At 49.1% G+C, this 22,618-nt stretch overlaps 1 protein-coding gene across 4 annotated transcripts in view; it reads right to left on the bottom strand.

Moving 5' to 3' along the window:
- rptor (regulatory associated protein of MTOR, complex 1) overlaps positions 1-22,618 on the bottom strand; it is a 143,842-nt gene that overhangs the window by 70,309 nt on the left and 50,915 nt on the right. For all 4 annotated transcript variants that reach the window (XM_069194603.1, XM_069194605.1, XM_069194606.1 and 1 more), the window contains exons 5-8: positions 21,535-21,693; positions 19,444-19,590; positions 12,353-12,528; positions 2,877-2,936 (exon numbers count right to left, since the gene is read on the bottom strand). In XM_069194603.1, coding sequence (XP_069050704.1) covers positions 2,877-2,936; positions 12,353-12,528; positions 19,444-19,590; positions 21,535-21,693 — 542 coding nt within the window. The remainder of the gene's footprint in view (positions 1-2,876; positions 2,937-12,352; positions 12,529-19,443; positions 19,591-21,534; positions 21,694-22,618) is intronic.

The following is a 22,618-nucleotide window of genomic DNA, read 5'->3' as shown; positions in this document are numbered from 1 at the left end:
ACAGCGCAGCCCCACATATTTTTGGGATGCAAAGGGTTGTAGAGAACATGTAGCCCTTTTCCACTTCCATCCGAGGTTATAAGCTCTCAGCGCAACGGGGGTGGGGAAAGCATACCATGTCAAGAAAGAAAAATTAATGGATGAAGTTGCTGTTTGATAAAGACCTGAATAATAATTTTAAAAACCTGGCAACATTAAAAGAGCTACAGGCAAAAATTACACGGACCCTGGACAGCACAGCGGATCGTAAACATCCAAGTTACACTTCTAAAAGCCTCCAGTCCTTATCTCTCCTCTGCTTATTTAGCTGCTTAATGTTCTAGGTGCTGATTTAGCATGTGCAACTAAGTGTGTCTGGCTGCCATACATCATCCTAATGGACTTGAGAGAGCAAGGCACACAGAGCAGTGCTGGAAAGAGCAAACCGGCACGACAGAGGCAGAACTCGCTGACATGACTGAGCACAGCAGCGGATTCAAAACACAGGGATCGCAAACCTCAGATACTCATCAGGTCAAAACACTAGACACTGCCGTGGAGGCAGGCGGCGGCACAGATGACTTGCATCTCTCCTCCCAGGAGAAATGAAAGACTAATCGGTTTACATTCGTGGATGAAAGTTTCCCGGCCTTTCTGCGGAGAGAGCATGGCGTTTTCAAACTCATTTGTTCCACGATGACAGATTCGAGCCATGTATCTTTGTTAGGTTGATATTCTCAAACTTCTAAGATTCTTATCATTTTCACTTCATCACGGCGCCTTTATTGGCGCTTTATGCAAATCTGAGTGTTAATTGACACAGTTATTACATTCCTTAATGATGTGCCGAGGCTGTGCAAACACCAGTCCCTGGCAGTGGGAGCTCAGCAAGCACGCACTGCTAGATCATAAAGGACGGGAAGAAAAAAAAATGATAATAAAGGCAGAACCTGACATCTCTTCATTCCCACTTCTTCCATCTTCTTCCATCATGTCTGAACAAACAGAACCTTCTGGCACTGCCGGCATGTTCTGTATGGATGAAACTCCTGACCCCGGGGCACAAAGTCTGGGCCCAGTCCATGTCCCGCACGTTCACGTGCCCTCTGAGCCCTGAGTCAGGCAGCCTGCACGGGACATTCAAGGAAGTACGACATGGGGGGGGGGGGGGGCGGGACAGGACCTGCACTGTTCCTTCGCCAGTGCGGCGCGCAAGGAGCGAGCCTCTGTTTGCGGTGGAACGTGGTGTCAGTGCCCTGCCTTGCCCACAGCCTGCTGAGGGCTGCTTGATTCCTTCCTGTAGTTCAAATCCGCTCCACCTTTTCATTGACAATTTATGACTCAGAACGGACCCACTTGCCGCCTTAAACGCAGGGCAGAGGGGGAGGAGGGAATCAGTGAGGTTCCGCTTATGACTTACAAAAGGCACTTTGCAGCAGAATTTCCCCTTATCCTTCCCCCTGAGGTGCCTGAGGGTTTTGAAGGTAAAGGGATCCTCAAAAACAGGCTTCAGTCAAAATACCTCAGGAGTTCAGTACAGTTGTCCATTGTGAAACCTCGGTTCCAAGCGTTAACACTGGTATACACCCCATAAAAGTGCACGCTGACCCTGAATGTATCACACCTGACACAGCACCTCACTAAGGAACCAGTCTCCTGAAAACCAAGACTGACTTCCGTCAGCAAAAAACACCTACCAGTTCATTTCAACAATTACCAGCACTTTAATGAACTGCACGGTGCAACATTACATTAACAATTAGTGTCCCATGCCTAAAACTAAAATAGTGCATTTACTGTGAGATTCACAACACTTATTCATTCATTTACATTCCTGCAATTGTCTTCAGTTTTTTTCTGCCATTTTTTTTCCCTCTGGTGCCTTCTGTCAAATATCAAAGAGGGAAATCCCCGATTTATAGAGGATGCTCTTGACTTAAAAGCTTAAAGAATATCTTTCAAGACGAAATAAATACTCTCAATTCAGTGAGCTGGGGGAACAACAAAACCCTAGTTTCAAAGGCATTCCTCTTTCCTCTGCCTTTCTGCTTGCCTTTTATTACTTGTTTAAAGCCTGGGACGGGATCTGTGCTTCAGTCTCCAGTGTGTAGTTTTCTCTGCCTTCTGCGGGAGGAGGGAGCCTCCGTTTGAAGAGGAGCTCGGCAGGCACACTCCATCTTACCCAGCTGCGACTTCAACAGCAAGGGAGAACTAACTCTAGTACAGATGAGAGGTCAGGCCGACTCAGAAATCTGCAAAGTCGTGTGTTTAGCAGAGCACGCCCTTTCCTCCTGACAGGTAATAACAATAAATAAACGGGCCTTAATTTTATGTTCATGTAGCTGTCAGATGTTTGGATACACCAGGCTACTTCAGTTGAATGTCTTAATTGAATTAAAGATGACAACCAGGAAAGAAACTCAAAGCCCCCGCCCCCAACACAAATCCTAAATATGGCCTGAACACTTCATTGAAATGACACTTCTGGACTGTATACAGGGTCACTACTTACTCCCTGCACAGTGTAATTATACAATTAACTCAACACTCCCCCTCTCCCTTGTGTATTACCAGCTTCAGGTACTGACAAACGGCACAGAATTATTTTTCTTACACAAAAACAGGCTCTCCATCCGCTCTGCATAAAAGAAACAATAAACATTAATCATCCTAACCTTCCCCTGGAGCTACGCTGTGACAGAACTCAACTTTCAGCTGTGGAATAAAATATACCTGTGCTTTATTAAATACATAACAACAAAGACAAAGCAGCTGCAGAAACTTCCAAACTGGGCTGAAAGGGTCAAATAAACAGACACTCAAAGACGCACTCGAACTTGGAGAGCGGCGGCGACTGCGAGAGTTTGCGCTGAGCAGAAAAACCCAGCGCCACCTACTTCTCGATGAGGTCCAGGGTCACCCCGGGCACCAGCCTGGCACTCTTCTGCATGCAGAACCTGTGGGGACGAACGGAGACAGAGAGGCCGGCGTCAGCAAAGGAGAGGGACAGCGGACCTGGGCTCCGCGGAGAGGACGCCGAGGGAGAGATGCCAAACTCGCCAAGTGATCCCGTCTTTTTCAGGAAGCCGGACCAAGGGGGAGCGGAGCGGTGGCACTGTGGCTCAGGATCCGCGCCTGTGGCTGGAAGGTTGCCGGTTCAAATCCCGCAGCCGGCAGAGGACTCCTACTCTGTTGAGCCCCTGAGCAAGGCCCTTAACCCCAGCTGCTCCAGGGGCGCTGTACAATGGCCGACCCTGCGCTCTGACCCCCAGCTTCTCTCCCTGTCTGTGTCTCATGGAGAGCAAGCTGGGGTAAGCGAAAAAGACTAATTCCTAATGCAAGAAATTGTATATGACCAATAAAGTGATCTTATCTTATCAAGAGAGCAAAGGGGCAGGGTAGTTATTTTGCCACAGGCAGCAGGCAGAAGACTCGCATTCTCAAACGCATGCGAGGTCCAGCAGAGAGGCGAAAGGGGGTGTGTGATTGCAGAGATGTGGTGGCTACAAGGACACCTAGTCAAGCTAACCGACTGCCTCATCCTTTCAGTGATCAGAAGAAGTACACACGCTTGCAGGCTGCACTTAAAATGATCAAACCATCTTTACTTGCAGAAGCAACTTAAAAATCAGACTGAAACTTTTATCCTCTTATTTCTTACGGTGAATACAATTTTACAATTGACCAAAACATGTTTTTCTGCTCTGATAAATGTTTCTAGCAGGCAGAGGTAGCAGGGATTTCACTTTCAGCCCAGAGCCACGTTCATGTTTTTTCCAGGTGAAAAGGTAATGGACTGTTCTTCCTCCTGCTCCACAGGGACCACCAACAAGAAAGTGATCCAAGCAGTATGCTAACAGAGTCCTGTGTAAAAGTTTTTCTTCTGATCTACTGCATTTCAGATTCTAGATCTGCTACTTTAATGACATTGTTTTTTAATTAAAAAACCAGAAATCAATGTTTTTGTTTTGTTTGCTTTTGGGCACGTCTCTCAAAAATGTAAGCCTCTTTAGAAATGCAATTTCTGCCAAATCAGACAAGCTTCCTCCGAGGCAAAGAGGTTAATTGCATTTTGACGGCAGCAATCCAGCTTTCTGGTGACATTTTGGCTCTTTTCAGAGAGAATGCTGGTTAAGTCTTTCCAGGGTAAAAAAAAGTTGTTCTTCACATCTCACAGTTCTGAAAGCCCTCTTCTGCATCAAAACTGTCATTAGACACTAAGCTAATTTCCTTTCAATCATGTACCTTATCCAGGCAGGTCTGGCTGTGGAGCATCTAATAATTAATGGGCATAAATGTTTGCAATCTGCAACAGCCTTCTTAACTAGCAAATTATATAATACTCCCACCCACCACCACTGACACGGCTCAGGTGAGGATCTGCACAGCCACTGCACTCTGGGTCATACTTGGCACCAGGGCAATCAAAACAAATGAGAGGGGAAAAAAAGAGAAGCTCTTCAGAAAAAAAAAAGGCTGAGCCTTTCTTTTTTAAGGTCATCCAACAGCTTGCGTTTTCCTGTTTGCATCCAGAGTAGCACCTCTGAGATTAAACTCTTGCCCTCCGTGTACAGGGCATGTAACACGCCGCTCAATTCCTTTTCACATTTCAGAACCCCCGCCCTCCGGCTCCACACACTCATACCTCAAGAGCTATAAAAAAAAAGAGGAAGAGTTGAGGAACATCTGCCTGGCCTGCTGCTCCTCTGCAGTGCAGCCCTGAGAGGCGAGAGCTGGGCTCTGCCCCACTGCCTGCGATCCACGCTTTCTTGTAAAGGTCAAGCTGCAGCACGAGTCTTCGCGTCAAGCCTGCTCACACATGGCCAAGGCTGGCTCTGCCAGTCACCGACGCCAGCGCCTTTCCCTTGCAAACTGATCCCAGAGCAACTCACACAGAAAAGTCTGGTGTACGACTAGGGAAGAAAACTGCCTGAGCATCTGTTTGGCAGCAAGTACACGGACACTGTATTGCACAGACATGACATAGGCACGTTCTTTGCACTGGTCGACATTTGTCATCGGCAGGGTTGATCAACAGGGGCTCTGGGTGTGAACATCATAGGCCAGAAGCATCCGTGGCCACTGCTGGAAGCAGTATGAGCTCTACATCGGTGCTACATGCTCCATATCATCCCGTCTTGACAGATTCTGTGCAGTTCCTCACACAGAGCCTGGAGAAGCCTGTGCCTGTTCACTGGTCTCTGAGCCCTGGATGCCACATTTCGTACCAGCTTGTCCCATCCTGCACTTGCTCACTGGGGCTCAGGCCTGTTGAGTAAGAAAGCTGCTGTCACAACGAGCAACATGAGAAGGTATGATGCCCTGTTGGAGTGCAACGATGTCAGGATAAGCACACAGGAAGGGCAGCAAGTGAGATCCCCATACTTGATCAAGGCAGCCAGGTTGTTACCAATCACTACAAGAAGAATTTGGTAGCAACTAGACACTTCTGCCCAGACCCGCATACTAAACCTTACAATCAACTGGTCTGTTGTATGCAACAATTAACGGAATCGTTCTGTACATACAGATTGTTTCACACTGTCCATCGGTGTGTTCGACACAAAATCTTGATTCAGCACTCGAGCAGACCTGACTCCACTGTTGGCGGCTGTTGCTCCAACATGACAAAAGGCATAAAGGTCTTGTTCTCTTGACAAACAGGACATAGTGGTCCCTTCCTATTTTACGTTCTTGACTTCCACCAGGCTTGACATTTCACAGGTCAAATCATCTCGTCCCCTGTGGTCAGTCAGCTCTCAAAGACCCGATTTAGTGCTTGCGCAACAGTCACGAATGGTTTAAATTAAAAAAGATCACTCTAAAAACATTTAATCGTATCCAAAAATAAGAGACTATTTCTCTAAATACATAAAGGCACAGAGCAGTTCTTGTGATGGTCAGACTGCTACACAATACATAAGACGCAGTATGAGCCATAACCCACAAGCGATGCTTCTGAACTGGTATATTCTTGCCACGCCACGGATTGCAGCTCCTCTCGCAGCACAGGAGAGAAGACGGGAAGGCAACCCTGAGCACGCGCACAGGGTGGGAGAGGCCCTGCGCGGCCGGCCGCTCCAGCACAAAACAAGAACTCCTGGGGTTCCAGCCTCCAGAGTCCGTGAACAGCAGGGGAGGCTTGGAAGCATGAAGAGGAAAACGGATCACCTCTCAGGATGCAGCTAACAGACGTGTCACAAAGACGCATCTTTGCAGATGAAAAGTGTCCCCGGATCGCTTTCATGCAGCAGGCTGGAGAACAGAATCTCCAGCCTGCGGAGCAGAAGGGCTGAGCGGTGGCTCTGTGGCTCAGGATCTGTGCCTGTGGCTGGAAGGTTGCCGGTTCAAATCCCGCGGCCGGCAGAGGAATCCTACACCGTTGGGCCCCTGAGCAAGGCCCTTCACCCTAACTGCTCCAGGGGTGCTGTACAATGGCTGACACTGCGCTCTGACCCCCAGCTTCTCTCCCTGTCTGTGTGTCTGTGTCTCCATGGAGAAAAGCTGGGGTATGCGAAAAGACGAATTCCTAAAGCAAGAAATTGTATAGGGCTAATTAAGAAACATTATTACATTATTAGAATATGGCGTCTCTACTTGCTGCGAGTTGTGAAGAGAGCCCCTCTACTGCACTGACTCCCCACCCACACTAGACCAACACTGTCGGCCACACAAGTCTCACAAGGCAACACAAAGTGCTCAAATAAACGCACAGACGTTTCATTTCTCTTTGTTCGTATCGCTGTTATTTTCTACATCGGTCGCAGTATATGTATATATACATGTGCATGTTTGCTACAGTTTGTCTCTAATACTATAAAAACTGCTCTTGACACCTCCCTCTTGGAAGGCTAAAATTTTCTGGCTAGGCTGAATTAGTTTTGCACTACTACTACGACTACTGGATTCCTTACAAATCCTTTCCTATTTGGTGTTGACTGGACTGAGCCTCTATAAGTATGAAACAGTGGCAGGTCTGAGGGTATTCACAGAGCATGCTCAAGTGCTAGTTTTTCAATACTGTGCACAAATGTCGTGGGGAAATAAGGACACAACCTGCCTGGGCACTCGAGGGGCCCGTCCACTACAGACATTGGCCAGGAGCACAGACTGAAGCAGCCCTCTCCTATTTTTCTCCATGCTGCACACTGTCGCTGCCGATTCTTGGCATCTTGAACTGGTGTTCTGATGGAGCACCTCAAGTCACAGACGTGGGCGGTCAGGGCCACAGCTTGCCCCCTGTCAAACCGGAGCGCGTCGCCAGAGCCGCCACTGGAGGGAATTCTCCCTCTGCTAGCACAGCGGAGCTGGCCGGAGGCCACTGCGATGATGGCACAGAGCGGCGCGGCTCTCCGAGGAGGGGCTGGCAGTCCCAGATCCCCCCAGCATCCCTGCTCGTATTTTAGGAGAGAGACTGGACGGCAGCCCTTTGGCTCTGCAGCGAGAGAGCAAGCGCTTGTCAGTCTGACACAGGGCGGCGGATCAAAGGGATTTCCGCGGCGGGGCAGGGCAGTGCACGTGCTAGGTCTTGCCATCTCGAAGCACGACTGAGAGAATGCTTTCTGCTCGCTATCTTTTTTTCCTCTTTTGTCTAAAAAAAAAGTATTTTCCACAAGAAAATGGGCAGAGCGGTGGCTCTGTGGCTCAGGATCTGCGCCTGTGACTGGAAGGTTGCTGGTTCAAATCCCGTGGCCGGCAGAGGAATCCTACTCCGTTGGGCCCCTGACCCCAACTGCTCCAGGGGCACCGTACAATGGCTGACCCTGCGCTCTGACCCCCAGCTTCTCTCCCTGTCTGTGTTTCTGTGTCTCCATGGAGAAAAGCTGGGGATAAAAGGGGGAGTATGCGAAAAGACGAATTCCTAATGCAAGAAATTGTATAGGGCTAATAAAGAAACATTAAAAACATTAAGAAAACATTAAAAACATTAACATTAAAAACATTAAGAAAAGCCTAACCAAAGAACCTTAGAAATATCACCGGAGAGCATTCTAATTTGAGCCAGCAGAGAAGAGGGGCGGGGTTGGGGGGAATGTCCCAGTGTGAAGACAGGGCCGGAGAGAATTAACTGGGAAGCTCGGAGCAGGCAGGAGCATGAGTCTCTCTCGCCCTCCTCCCACAGGCTCTGACGCAAATTAATTTCAAGGCTCCGGCAGCCTTTCCAATCAACAGGGGAGAGCCCCGAGGAAGCACGAGAAAGAGTGCGAGAGAGAGAGAGGGAGGGAGAGGGAGAGGTAGAGATGAGTGCCTGTACCCTCCATGGAGTCTGTTTATCTGCCTGTCAGATCATGTGCCATGATTGTGGATGGTGGGCAAGAGTCCCGGGCTGGCGTTGCATACTGATTGATAAGACTAACGCCCGCACCGCTGCGCGCCAGGCAGCGGGAGGGACAGGCGTTTGGTAGGGATATTTTTCCAGTGCATTTTCAAACCTTTATTTCACGTCTTCCCGACAAAATAACAAATCTCAGCGCCGGGAGCTGCGGGGGGGTGGGGTGGTGAGGTTGGAGAAGGGCGCAGCGGAGAAAATCTGAAAAAGCGCCACATCAGCCAAAAAGGCACCGCCGACTCCTCGGAAGCTACCGCAGGGAAGCCTCCACGCGGCGAAGAGCCCTCATTTGCCTGGGAAATATTCACACGCGCACAAACACACACACACACACACACCCACCCCCTCCCTCCCTGTAAAGGCATCACACATTCATCTCCCAGCACACCGGCCCCCGCAGGCAGGGAGGGATCCCGTTTAGTCATCACGTTTCGCGCCATTTATCTCACTTTTTGCACGTTTAGCGAGTTTATTAGAGCGGTGGCCTCTCCTCTCTCTCGTGCGTGCAGGTGTGCTCACCGACAAAACCAGCATGGCCACCGCTCACTCCCAGTTCCACGCTGGAGTCCTGCTGGGGGGGGGAGCAGGGGGGGGTTGAAAAGGAAAGGCGATGGATGGAGCGGCCCGGGCGTGTCCCGCACTGCAACGTGCAAGGAGCCGCGTGTGGCCTTCATCAACGATTTTACCTCGCCTGCATGCGCCTCGTTTGTGATTACTGAAACCCAGGATGTACTGGACTTCACGCCATTGCAGCAAGACCCTTTAGCATGCACAAGCACTTGGAATGTCACCACGAGGCAAGATTCTGATACATAAGCAAGATTCAGAGGAAGACACTTTTGGTTAAATAGTGTGAAGTACCGCTTCCCCTGGTGCTGACTGCTTAAGCATCCGGATGGTTTTTTAAAAAAAAAAGCTTCCCAAGTGGGGTGACCCACTTCTTTCTTCAAAACACAGATTTAAAACCAGCAGTGGCAGTGCTCTTCCCATAACGAACTCTCCTGACAGATATTCGCGGAAAGAAAAACCAGAACACCACGTGCCTGTTTTTCAAGGAATACGGCAAATCGGTGGCATCCATGCGGCAAAGACAATTAATTTTTTAAAGGGGGAGCAGCCCATCCCGCCGGCTGGAAAGTGCTCATCGGATCTCAGGAAATAAGGGAACTCTTTAAAAAATGCAGCAGTCTTTCAGAATCCGCCCACGCGCCTTGGTACCTGCAGTTTCGCAAACCAGAGTGACACCCCCCCCCCACCACCACCACCCCCAGTCCTACAGAGCAGGGGAAACCCCTTCAAGACAGTGCTCCATCAGCATCGATTTTCTGCTTCAGCAAACTGCGAAATCGGTCTCTCTCTCTCTCTCACTGCCTTACTCTCGAGCGACGGCTTTATTCATTGCAAGTTCGGAGCCTAGGCAAAGCCGTTCAGACTTAAGGAGACTCTCACTCTCTCTCCATTCTTCAGTGGGAACACAAGGGGCCCTTCATTAAAAAGAAAATAACGCAGTAATGCCAGGGCCATGCACTTGAGGAAAACTCTTCTTCAGTTCCTGCTTACTAAGGTGCTGGAGTGCAGCATGTCGTTCTCCATGCTGCCTACGAGACCTGCACTGTGTTCTGTGCTGCAGTAACACACTGAATTCTGCAGGAATACCTGGCATATTTCCTAGGTTTTATAAAACTCAGATTTATTGGAAAACCTCTTTCTGCAAAACTTGGCGTGGCAAGGCACCGGGCACACAACGCAAAACTGAAATCTTACGGAAGATTACAGAATAAAAGTGTGGTCACGGAAATACTCACCATGAGTCCTGGAAAGGTTTAGAGTGAGGTCACACTGGCTTGCCTTTTCATCAGCAGTGAACAGAGGAAGCAGGTATGTTGTGAGTATTTATTCTCTGCACCCCCCCGGTCTCACACTAGGACTCACAGGACCTCTCTCCCACTCCTGAAACTCGTCAGGACAGTTTTCTAGCTATTTTATTTAGATACAGGGTCTGTCACATGACCAGACTGAAACAGGTCTCCAGAATAACTCCCTATTTGTGCAAGCCAAGGCTGGCGAGAGAGGACCCTCTTACTGTCAAATATCTTTTAATGATCAAATCCAGAATATCCTGCAGAGCTCCCAAGCCCAGGTGAACAGGGCTCAGCTCAGCTGATCTCTGCCCTGCACCCAGTGTGGGGCACTGGTTCATGGAGCTGTGAAAAGCGAGTCTGGGCTCGATGTGAACCCAAAATCAAATCAAGCAGCTTGGTGTCTCTTCATCAAGACTAATCCTGTAGAGCTAAACATTGGAAACTGAAGGAGTTACAGGACTTCAGTCATTTAACACCAGGGACGGACAGCCTAGGTTCTTCCATGTCCTGCCACAGCAGGGATGGAGTCCAACTGTTGCTTTAACTACTTAATTGAGCCTCAGCTGCTTAACAGACTTCGCTTAATGGCTACCTGATTTAATTAGTCTTTAATTACTTAATTGACTTTGCAGCTGAAGATCTCTTTCAGCGTGACTCTCAGTGGCACAGAATGGAACAGAACAAATTGTCCAGGTCCGTCCCTCCACCTCCCCTTCTGAGCCATCCCTGCCTCTCATTGTAAAAACACCCCCAACAGCAAGAAAAAGCCCCTTTCTCTCCCCTCTCTATAGAAGTGTGAGCTGCCACTGTCTCTTGAGTAATGAAGAGGTAGCACACACATTAGGCACTTGCCACTGCAATTAACAGAGAATCAGAGTAAAGCTCTTGCTGCACATTTAATAAGAGGACAAGCCAGTCTACCTAGCATTATCGAGCGGAATTACAGGAGTGTTGATAAAGCAAAGTGTTGCCTCCCTTCACACACCATGTCAGGAAAGTAGCTTCACATGCAATCTGTGAGAATACTCTTTCAGTGCAGCTGTTTTATACACTGGTCACTGGACCTCAAATATCAAGAGCTTAGCAGCTTCTCAAGGCCAAAAAGCTCAAGACTGGAGTGTCAAGGCAGCAAAAAGCCTGGTCTCTAAGCTGTAACGGTCTAGAACAATCTCCCGGCCCAGATCTGCACTGACCACTAGTACTCAAAACAGCTCAATCTCCTGCTTTGCGCACACAAACTGAACTTCAGCTGCACTGACCTAAATGCAACAGTTTCTGTAAATCCACTGTCCTGTCATTAGAGGGACTGCGCGTGGGAGTACTCTGAGACTTAGGACAATAGTAGACCTGGTGGGTTGTACAGCACTGTGCTAAAGAATATGCAGGTCAGGAAAACTGCAGTGTGAAAAGAGCTAAACTAATCCGAACGTTAGAAAAGAAAATAATTAAAACGGGTTTTGAGTGGGGAGCCTGTCATGGAACAGGCTGAGGTCAATTTCATATTTCATAAGCAGAAAAAAAAGAAGAAAAAACAGCGCTTTGACTATGCATATTAAATCAAACTGCTCTGACAGGACTGATCTTGGATGATACCTCAATCCTTCTGGGGGTTAAGCTTGTTGCTGTGACTAAATAAGCTATGTCATTCTGCACTAAAGCAAGGGTGGACAACTCCAAAACAGTACCCCATTAACGAACAGCATCACAGCCAACATTACCAGCTCTTTCTGCCAGACTGTACCCAGAGAGATAAAAAAATGATTTCCCAAGATAAATCAGCCATTTATCCATTCCTATTCCCGCTTAGGTGATGAGGTTTAGTTGTCCAAGATCCTCATGGGGTTCCCTGTTGGTCCTCATCAAGTTGCAGTTGGGATATTACTCTCCAGAGATAAGTTGACAGTAAATGCTGAATCCAAACACCAAATGTTTTATGATCTTATTTAGGTCAATTTAGCAGCAATAATTAAGTTTAAGTTTATCAAGCTTTGCCACACTTTAGGCTCGATTTAACTGATCACATAAAGGTTTCACAAAATTCTGAAGGAACAAATTTGTCTCAACAGTTCAATAATTAAATCAATCCTTTACAGGAAGGGGAAAGTGTGAAACTCTCTCGCCTGAGCTGGCCCCCGTCGGCACACTCTGGAAATGGAGGAACCTGAATGAGGTGGGGTCTCACCAGCGCAGGGCGATCTTGATGGGTGTGGTCAGGCAGGAGGTGAAGAGGTCCGCCGGGAGGTCAGGGTTCATGGGCAGGAGCTCGCTGGCCTCGCAGGCAGCCAGCTGGATGCAGTTTTTCATGGAAGGGGGCAGGGGCATCTGAGCCAGAGGGTGGTTGGGATTGATGGCTGCAACCTGGAGAGGCAGAGATGGGCAGAATGAGAAATTCTGGGATAATGAATGCGGGATACGCACAGGCATAAGACACAGGACACACAAGTTCCATGGAAGCCACAGCCCTTCGACCTCGCACTCGGTTTGACGCTTGAATCGCTAGCGGGCTGCTGAAGGCACAGCAGAATAACGACACAGCCACGGTTTCCCCAGGGGCGACACTGTGGATTACCCACTTCCCGACCCGGTTTGAGCGCAGTTCTTGATGAGGTCCCTGAAAAAGCTCTTCAACAACCATCTGAAACCAACCCCCACCCCCTAAAAACGCCCCCAAAAAAGTTTCAGGAAAAGCCAACCCGCATGTATCGGCTTAGAATAAATGTACAGATGTTGCAAAAGGGCTGTGAAGAGCGAGCAACACTGATGACACGAGCCAGAGGCAAGGGACAACAAGACCAGCAGAGAGACGTGTATTATTTCTTCTGAAGACCTGAGGGGCTGGTCAAACCATCACAGGCGCGTGAAGACGCTGGCCAAGGCCAGGGCGGTCAGCGGCGATGCTGTATCAGCACAGCAGTGCTGTATCAGTAATCCGAATTCCCCGAGGTCCAAAGAGTGAATTTACGAAACGCTGGACAGAAAGCAGCCGCTGCATCTTCAAACCACAAGGCATAGGAAGAGTGTTATTTTTAGAGGGTTATTTATTTTTGCACAGCTTATTGGAAACTACAATGGCTATTTTCCCCGGAGCACCCTTTAGAGTGTCTTTTAATATTTATTTTACGCTGACTGAGCTGGGGCAGGGTTCCACGCACGTCTCCGGGCGCCGCAAACCCAGCGAGCTGGTGCCAACGGAAAAAGGCCTTAAAGCTTCGGCGGAACATTTGATGACAAACTGACAACCTCGGATGCAGCAAGGAGATCTTCAAGGTTAAAAATCCGGGCTCGCCTTTTCTCTGCAAAAACAGAATTCTATAATAATCCTCTCAGCTGGGAGCAGCGCCTCCGCAGGCTGCTCCCACGGCCTTCTCTGAAAGGCGAGCCAGCCGGCCGTCCGGTCTCTGTGTGTCAGCTGAACAGGGCAATTCAGGACAGCAGGAAAACTAAAAACAGTTATGACAGATAAAAAAACAAAAACTGGAATCTGCAGCTTGCTACCAAGTTGCAGAAAGGCTTCTGTTAAACTGGGCCAGATCTTGTGCTGCCGTCTCTCTCTCAGTGAAGTTCATGCACAGAGGCTGCAACCCCAACGCTGCAGCAGACAGGGGCCCCTCGCCTTATACCCGCTAAACGAACACGCCACCAACAGCTACTGGAGCTGAAACGCCTATAGTCATCACCACCCTCATCATTATGGTCGCAGCTGTCAGTCAAGCCGTGGGCGCCAGCGTTTCTGGAGGGTCGGCCTCGGCAGGCTCGCTCCAGGTAAGCCAGCTGTGTCCTTCTTCTGCAAAAATGGACACAATCTTCTGGCCACCTCCACACCCCCCCCCACCCCATCCCACACCAAGTGAGGCTGAATCCACAGCAGACTGGCCTCCAGCTGGAGTTCTTAAGATCTTACAGTACACACAAAAGCATTGTTTTCTACTAAAAAACAGGACATCAAAGAGAGGTCCTTCTGTACAGTTCCACAAAAAGTACAGCCATTACTTCCTTCTCATTTGCCCAAACCAAACCACAAAGGGCTCCAGTGTTCTCCTGCCTTCCACAGACTGTCCCCGATCCGTTAACTGAGCTCTATCCCCAGCAGTACCAGCTGCAATTCTCCATACATTCAGGCTGGGTTTGTTGGAGCACAAACAAGTGGAAACAGCAGCAGCACTGGCCATTAAGCCCGTCTTGGCGGCTTGGACTCAATTAAGCAATGTACAAATCAGACATCACTGCCAGATTAATCAGTCAGTCCAATCAAAACACTGGTGAGGAATGTCTCTCCTGTACTGCAGAGCTGAGTGCGTATCTGTCTGTCAGGCAGGGGATTTTGAGCAGACAGCCTGCCGAGAACAACAGAGAATGAACAATGACAAACACTGGTGAAGGCTGCTGCTCAATTCCAGACTGGAAGAAAGCCGCACGCCGTGGGACACAGCACAGGATGCCCGAACACAACCAGAACAGGTGCCTTCCTCTGCCCCTCCTCCCCTGCTCCACGCCACCCATCATTAATGCCTTCGCACTCAGCAATGGAGCAAATGAGACATGGCACTGGAGCACAAGCGGGCCTCCGCATGCAATCAAACCCGCCGCGCTGCTCCGAGACAGGGGGAGGCGCGGCACTGATTTAGCGTATAATAGCTCAGTCACTTCCAACAAAGTTGGGGGGTCCGCGAAGTGGAACGCGCGGCTCAGTCATACAAACATTGCTCCGACCCCCACCTCCCTCCCTCCCGCATGAGGAGGTGGGGGGGGGGGGGGGGGGGGGACCCGAGAACGCCAACAAGAGTGAAACCGCTCCACGATTTCATCACAACAAAGATGACACAATCAGGGAGTGGGGTCGGCAAAGCCCACATTTGTTTTAATTCAGCTGTTCGCTCCAGGCAGCCCATGCAATCCCTCTGTACCTCTGAACTAATGAAGCTATTGTAATGTAACACAGCAGTGCCGTCAACATCATCATCATCATCATCATCATCGGGGTATTACCTGATCCTGTTCCAGGCAGGCAGCTCGGATGGTCTTAGTTGATCACGACGGGGTGCGCTGCCTGCTCCCTTTGGGCCCAGTGCGATGGACTGGGTGTGCCCAGTTGTCCTACTGAAACCAGTAGTGGGCAGCAGTATCCAGGACGGTGGGGCACTCGGTTCTACCAAATTCGCATCATCACATTATTCCTGGCAACATGGCACAACCAACAGCCAGAACGAGGGGAAAGCGGACACCAGGATGGACGCCTGATGACACGAGGACATGTGGAAGTGCCGAGAAACGCACTGTGAACACATACAGGCTTGGCAGGATGAGCTGGATGGGAACCCCAACTCAACAAACCACGAGCAGGGCAGGCTGAGCGGCCGCCTTTCTTTAACGGCTTTCTTCCGATGCTCACCTGCACGTGCCGTGTGAAAACAGCGCTGGTGTGGACTCAAAAAACAAGACGCGTGCTTTGCCCATCTGCTTAAAATAAACTTAACAAATTCTGCAAAAGGGCTGCAAGGAGTGAATAATTGATTATGCTGAAGGTCCACTGAAGCGAACTGAGGATCATCCTCAAAGGCTGTATAGCTCTATCTATAAAACACGGGGGCGGAGTGGCGTATGTACTCACTCAGTGAGCATGATGCACTCTCTTGACTTAAATGCTTTACACTCCAGCGAAGGAGAGATCAGAGAAAAAATGTCTCTGTGAGCAAACTCGACACAAGGTAAAGAATGTTGGTATTTTTAATAAATAAAAAGAAGGCTTAATCCCAAGTGGTGTTTGTGCACCTTCCCTGAATGTACATGAAATAAGCAGGATAAGGGATGTACAATGACTAACACGCCATGTCCTGTGGTGCCCATGGAAGATATGCAAGGATGACATGCCCTGACTAGGCCTGCCGAGAAGCAACTGTGGAATCTCTCTCAGTCTCCCTCCCCTGCTCTTATGTGTTAAATATCATTGACAGGTTTCGTCTGCACGCTGTCAATGCACACCTGCTGGATTTGCTGCAGGTGAATGTCTCCATTTCAAAGATATGACCACTCAAGCAGAGTCAAACTTCAAGCAGTTTATTAAAATAATCCCCTTAACTAGGGCTCTGCTGGGGCACAGAGGCAATAATGCAAAGGACAATAGAAGCAACACATGAAAAAGGAGGTATTCCGCATGTGGATTCCCATGCCGAAACTGGAGAATGTACATCAATGGGTTTAGGAAAAATCGGAAAACCCTTTGCGTCATCCGCTGTTCAGCTGCAGGTCTCCATTTCAACACCTTCACCATCAATGTAGTGGATTTAACAGAGAGTGGCCCCCTGGGATCGACATCTTATTTTCAAGAGATTCCCAGCCAGAGGGAGAAGTGGGTGGGGGTAAAACACAGAGAATTTAAAATTTGACGAAAGAAATAAAAGGGGTCAATTATTTCCCAGATAAAAGCAATCAATCTATACTGCCAGGGGTCCTGGTCCTGGAGAGCTGCCGTTTCATTCCAGCTTCGCTCGTAAGGAGACAAAGCAGAGGGGCACTGGCTTAACTGGACTGATTGAACGGCTTCTCCCAGCTCTTCAGGTGCTGCTGCATTAAAGAGACCTTGAAAACGCGCAGACACATTGGGACCACTTCTGCACACTTTCGAAAAAGAATGCAGGCCCCCTGAACTGGTTTTAAAACACACCACTTCCCTGGGGGGTTTAAATTATGTGAAGGAGAGAATGCAGGCAATACGTTGATGCAGTGGGCTCCTGATCCATGAAAGCATGCTGGCTTGCACTCTCTCAATTTGCTGGGGATTCTGAATGTGGGCATGTCAGCCACTTGCTCAAAGTGTGCAAACAGGATTACACAGCTCTAATAGAAGCCACAAGCAGGGGCATCCCTTTTCTAAACTGGAAGAAGGAGGGGGGTCCCCATCTGTTGCCAGGAAACCCTGTGGACTAATTTGTTTCACAGCATGCCACTGTGCACATTCCTATCCTGTGTTCTCTGTGGAGGCTGAATTTCAAATTTGGGGTTGCCCAGACACTTAACTCTATGCTCCCTTCTTTCAAGGGTCTGGGGGAGGGGGTACCAGGCACCCCTTTAAGCAAGCCCTGCCCCAACAGCTCCCCACTTTTCCAACACAGACATAGAAAGCTAAGCAAAAATGAGTGGCTCACGCCCACTCAAAGGGGTTCTATGATACACAGCGATGCCAGCTGAAATAATACTTTACAGAACTGTTCCAGCTCTATTAAAAAACTGACGACTTTGCCACTTGAGAACAGGAAGCCACTAACATCTGCTGATGGAAGGCAGGAGCAGGATAGGTCAGCACTGCTTATGGGCTATAACCAGGACTGACCGGCTGTCCAGCAGTTCTCCCAGATCACACTTAATTAGTGGGTTCAAACAAGCAAGAATTAACCACTTGTAAATTACTTGTCATGGAAAGCAAGACAATACCAAAAAAAATAATAATAACCCACCCTGCTGTCAAGGTAAGATCGTGTTACCAGGAAAGCAGTTAGATGCAATGCCCCCCTTCTCTTAAGTGCAGGATTGATTTAGTATGGATTTTCCTAGTGCAATTAGTTTTTAAATACATTTCAGGTATCCCCTCCATTCAGGCGCTGCAGGTGCCTCTCGGGACGATTCCTGTAAACCACGCATGTGTGTGAGAAATAGATTACTACTCAATCACGATGCTGCTGAAGAGGCAGATGAAAGATGCACTTCCCTTCTTGGAACAGATTCATAGACTCGTTCCCCTGGGACAAAGCAAGGAAGATCCAACACTGAACCACTGGGGCCTGGCTAGTGCTTTCATTTCATACTCCACTTTTGCCTACCTCATCCTATGGCTTAAAGAGGTCTTGTGCAAGTTTTTTTTCTTTCCTTCACTGGAATACTGCCCTCGTCGCACTGCACAAAAACATAGCAGGCTAACTTGACTGCGGTCTGTCAGCTGCGAGCTTTAAACCATCCACATTGATGTGGGCAGGGTGATGCAGCCACCCAGCTACAGTCAGGAGGTTTTGCCAGAGTTACAGGCATTTTTCTGTTCTGTTTTTCCAGATAATCTACCACAATTTAAAACTTTCTACTGAATTATTTAAAGTGAGCTGCAGCAATGACGGCTTTTTAAAAATTCACAGGAGATGCCACAATAAAAAAAAATCCAAAGCAAACTGAATCCTATTATTTATTCATACAGCTCCAGCTGCCCACATATTATATGGAAACAGAATAAAAAGCAACTCCAAAGTCTTTTCAGTAAATGTATTTTTATTTTTTTCCTGGGTACGTATTCTAAGCACATACCCCTGGTAGGTAAACACTCACTTAGGAATTCACATGCCCTTAAACATATAGCTGCTACTGAACAGGTAATTTAATGCATTTTAATACACATGCAGTAGAGCTTTAAACTCTGCCCAGAGTACAGGATAATTCCTAATTATCGTCCCCTGCTTTTTTCCACCTGGATCTCAGCATGGCTACTTGTCGTTTAGTAAGTGTGATGTACAGTAATTTCAATTTTCTGCCATAACCTTGTCCTATCAATACGGATTTAGAATCGCCCTCAATCTTCGACTGATTCATCCTAGGTAGCGTGACCAGGAATATATAAAATAGAATCAAGTCTATTTATTTACGAGGCAGCGAGGTGTGGAATACTGATGTTTATCAGACTCAGGGTATGTGGACTCAACTACATTTAGATGCCAGTAGGTTGACAAATAGTCCCCAAAAGCAGCGCCCATTTGTGCTGGGCCTAAATTTCTATTTACACTCCTCACTTTCTGAGTCACTCGAGGGAACAGCTCTGAAAACTTAAAAACAGCAGGCCACTTTCTCCTGCATTCAACGTTCACCTTCAGCAATGGCTGATGGTTAAAATCCAAAACTTAAAAAAATATATATGTAAAAAGAGAAAGTGCATGGCTGCCATTGATCACCAGCCCGCCCTCCTTGTTCAGCCATAGCTCTTCTCCTCCAGGATAACAACCTGGGCACTTCAAGGATAAGCAGAACGATTAGGGGGAAAAATGAATATGAATAAGCTATGCTAACAGGTGTTTTAAAACAAAATCCCTACAGGTTTACCCCCAGAATAACTCCAAGATAATCTCTTACCACAATAGACCCAGCCTCACACCACAACCACATATTTATCTTGCTCACCTTGGTGTGCTTTTCTATGTTCTGACCAATGCAGTTAATAACCTTTGTTACAAAAAAAAACAAGAGATACCAGCGAGTCCGCGACTCTGCATGAAGACAGTGCTGCTTAAATTCACCACCCACCTCCAGCTCCTGCTCCCTCTGCAGGGCGAACTGCTTGAAAGACTTGACGATGATGCCGGCGTTGGAGCAGTCGTACACGAAGATCGATGGACTGCCCATCCAGGTCTGCAGGTCATAGATGGACAAGGGGATGTACTGTGTGTAGTTCTGCAACAGACAGGAAGGCAGCACACTGCAATCAGCACCCACCCAGGGACTGGAAGTGGAAGAACACTGAAAACCAGAGAGCTGAAGGGAGGGGGGGGAGGGGGATTCTTTACACAAAGGGGTGTGGGAGTATGGAACAAGCTACCCAGCTGTAGTGTTGAGACCAATACCCTTGTTTCTTTCAAGAAACACCCGGAAGAGGTCCTTGGATCAAATCGTTACTAACTACCAAAGGGCTAGAGAGGCCAAAAACGGCATCACTGTCTTGGTAACTGTTCTTATGTTCAGAGGCAGACTGATGGTTGTAAGGCCACTTAAACCCAACAGTAATAATAAGATGACAGCGGCCGTGAACCACGCCAAGCGCCGGCTTTTCATCTAAGACACAAACAGCACGATCCAAATGGGCCACATGTTGAAACATGACCCATTCACAACACGTCAAAACTGCGAATCTGTCTAACGATCTGTAATTTGTCATCTGAAGATCCGTCACACGTCTTCCAGCTGTCCTCCTACCACAGTGGGCAGCGCACATGGTAAGAAACATCATATTGCGGGGCTGGAGCTCCAAGATCTAATCTCACATCTATTATGTACATCCAAATGTTTCCTTTCATTTACACATTTCCTTTCCGGGCTGCTTTGCTCACAGCTTCACGGGCCGGGTCAGCGCACGGCAATATATCATCTAGTTGTAAACCAAAAGAAAACACCGTTGCGAGTTCAGATCAATGTCATCTTGGCACGACAGCAGCTTCTCTCTGGGGTTTTTGTGAGTTATGAGTTCTTCGGCTCAACTCCAGAACCGAAACTACCCTCCCCCTCCCCTGGCTGAACCGGGCCCGCTCGGGATGAGAGCCGCCGGCCCTCAATGTGGGCCCGAGCCAGTCTGAGGCCCGCCGGCTCACAGTGCTACAGCAGCGGACCGGACCGGACCGGACGCAGCGGACAAACAGGCCGATGGGGGCCCGGCAGCGGCGAAGGGGATCTCAGAGTATTTGTTCGTTAGGATCAGCACCCTGCTCATCCCAACCAGCTTTCAGGGATTTAGCGGAGGAGACATGACACGCTGTAATGAGAAAAGGGAATGATGGGCAAGGGGGTGGGGGTGGGGAGAATCATAAAAATAAAAATGAGACCTCAATCTCTCAGCAAAACAAAAACTACAAAAGGATGAATGGATTGGCGAGGATGAAAACATGGACACAGCGGAAATTGGCTCGGAGTCACGGATTAGCCGCGCAGGTAGGGGCAGGGAAACGTGCTGCGCAGGAACATGGCCCCGTGTGACACGGCGGGCCGGGCCGGACAAGCACACATCCCTCTGTCACAGGCACTCGCCCTGGCCTCCTGATCCCCACAGGAGCCCCTCTACCCCCAAAAAACCCTCGCTTCCACTGCTGGGCCCTGTGGAAATCAGCTCTCCCCCCAAGCACCCCCCCCAGCTAACGCTGACAAGTGCCGTGGAGCCAAGTTCAACAGGAAGCGAACCTTTTCCCAGTCTGCGTTACACTTTTAATTTTTACTATATTTGAATATAGTAAAAACAACGACAAAAGTAAAAAAAAAAAAAGAATGTTTTTTGAAAGATGATCTCTGTGGCTTTTTAAAATAAACACTGCCCGTTACCGTGCTTGACTGCGTGCAGGATATGCAGGCGGCAGGTCTTTGCCACAAACGCTACACGCCGTGGTTTTTCTGGACACGGACGGCGAATTCCCCAGAGAGGTCTGACAGCTCCAAGACACGTGCAAGCAGAACGCCCAGCACTCGCAGGTCAGGTGGAGCGGGTCTGGCGATTAGCAAGACAAGGCCTTGCTAAACGTGCACATAAAGGATCTGAGCAATCAGAGCTCTTTATGAGCCTCCAGGAACCAAGCGCCGGGCAGAAGCAGCCAGCAGGGGCCAGCTGTGAGCAGGGCCAACAGGGCGGCGCCATACCTTGTTGAAAACCCAGATCTCTCCGTTGACGGTGGGCCGCGGCACACCATGCCCATTGTAGTGGAACAGCACCCGCTCCTCCTTGGCGTTGCGGCGCAGGGAGGTGCACAGCTTCTTCACCTCATCCACCGTGGGGTCCAGACTCTGCTTGTAGCGAGCCTGCAAGGGCCGAAGAGGAGGGAGGGAGGGAGGGAGGGAGGGAGAGAGAGAGAACAGCTGAGGCACGGGTCTGCACTGCTGGTGCTCCACTGCCACCCTTCCGAAAGAAAACCACTTGCCCCCCACATCAGGACCTGCACCCCTGCGTTGCACCACGTCGGCCGCTCGCATGTCGGGATCCGAACACACTGGGCCTCCTGCAGCAACGCGCTTAACAAGTGGTGTGTGTTGCACTTACGATGCCTCTAAAAAAAAAGGCATTTGAAGGCAGCTTTTTGTCCTTTTTTACAGTACAACAGGGAATCTCGCACTCTGCCGCAGTGCAAAATCGCCAGTCCGCTAGCAGCACACTGGCAGGGCAGCAGTCGCCTATGCAGTCCAGCTCGGCAGGCGCCCCGGCCCTCCTCACCCCACACTGAAGCTGCAACATGGGAAATGCGTGATCACTAGACAAGCACGAGACCGCACTGACAGCCGGAACAGAAAACGGGGCCTTACAGCTGAAATCTTATCAGAAAATATGTTTCCAATCGCAACTCTTATCTCTTTATCTTAGCAAATTCATAGGACGAATTCTGGTTTGCGTTCGGCTTCTTTCACGGGCTGATTAATTCAATTTTTAAAGCTTTAATCTACCCGGCCCTTTTATCCCAGCCTGCACATCTGTGGAGAGACAGGTACACTGAGGCACAGATGGGGGCAGGGGGGGGTTGGGGGTATTAATACCCGTCGCTGTCTCACAAATGTGGAGCAGGAGGCCCACAAGCCCCGGGATTAGACCCCACAGGGACAAAGAGACAACACGCATCACAAACACAACTGATCCTGAATAAGCCAAGAATGACACTGACAGTCAGGCTAGGATTCACCCCCCCCCCGGCCATAATCCTCAGAGATCTCCCCTCCTAGGGAGGGGCAAACAGGA

Source organism: Lepisosteus oculatus, chromosome 9, assembly GCF_040954835.1.
Source record: "Lepisosteus oculatus isolate fLepOcu1 chromosome 9, fLepOcu1.hap2, whole genome shotgun sequence".
In the NCBI taxonomy this organism is placed as follows: domain Eukaryota; kingdom Metazoa; phylum Chordata; class Actinopteri; order Semionotiformes; family Lepisosteidae; genus Lepisosteus; species Lepisosteus oculatus.
This window is presented reverse-complemented; position numbering and strand designations above follow the sequence as displayed.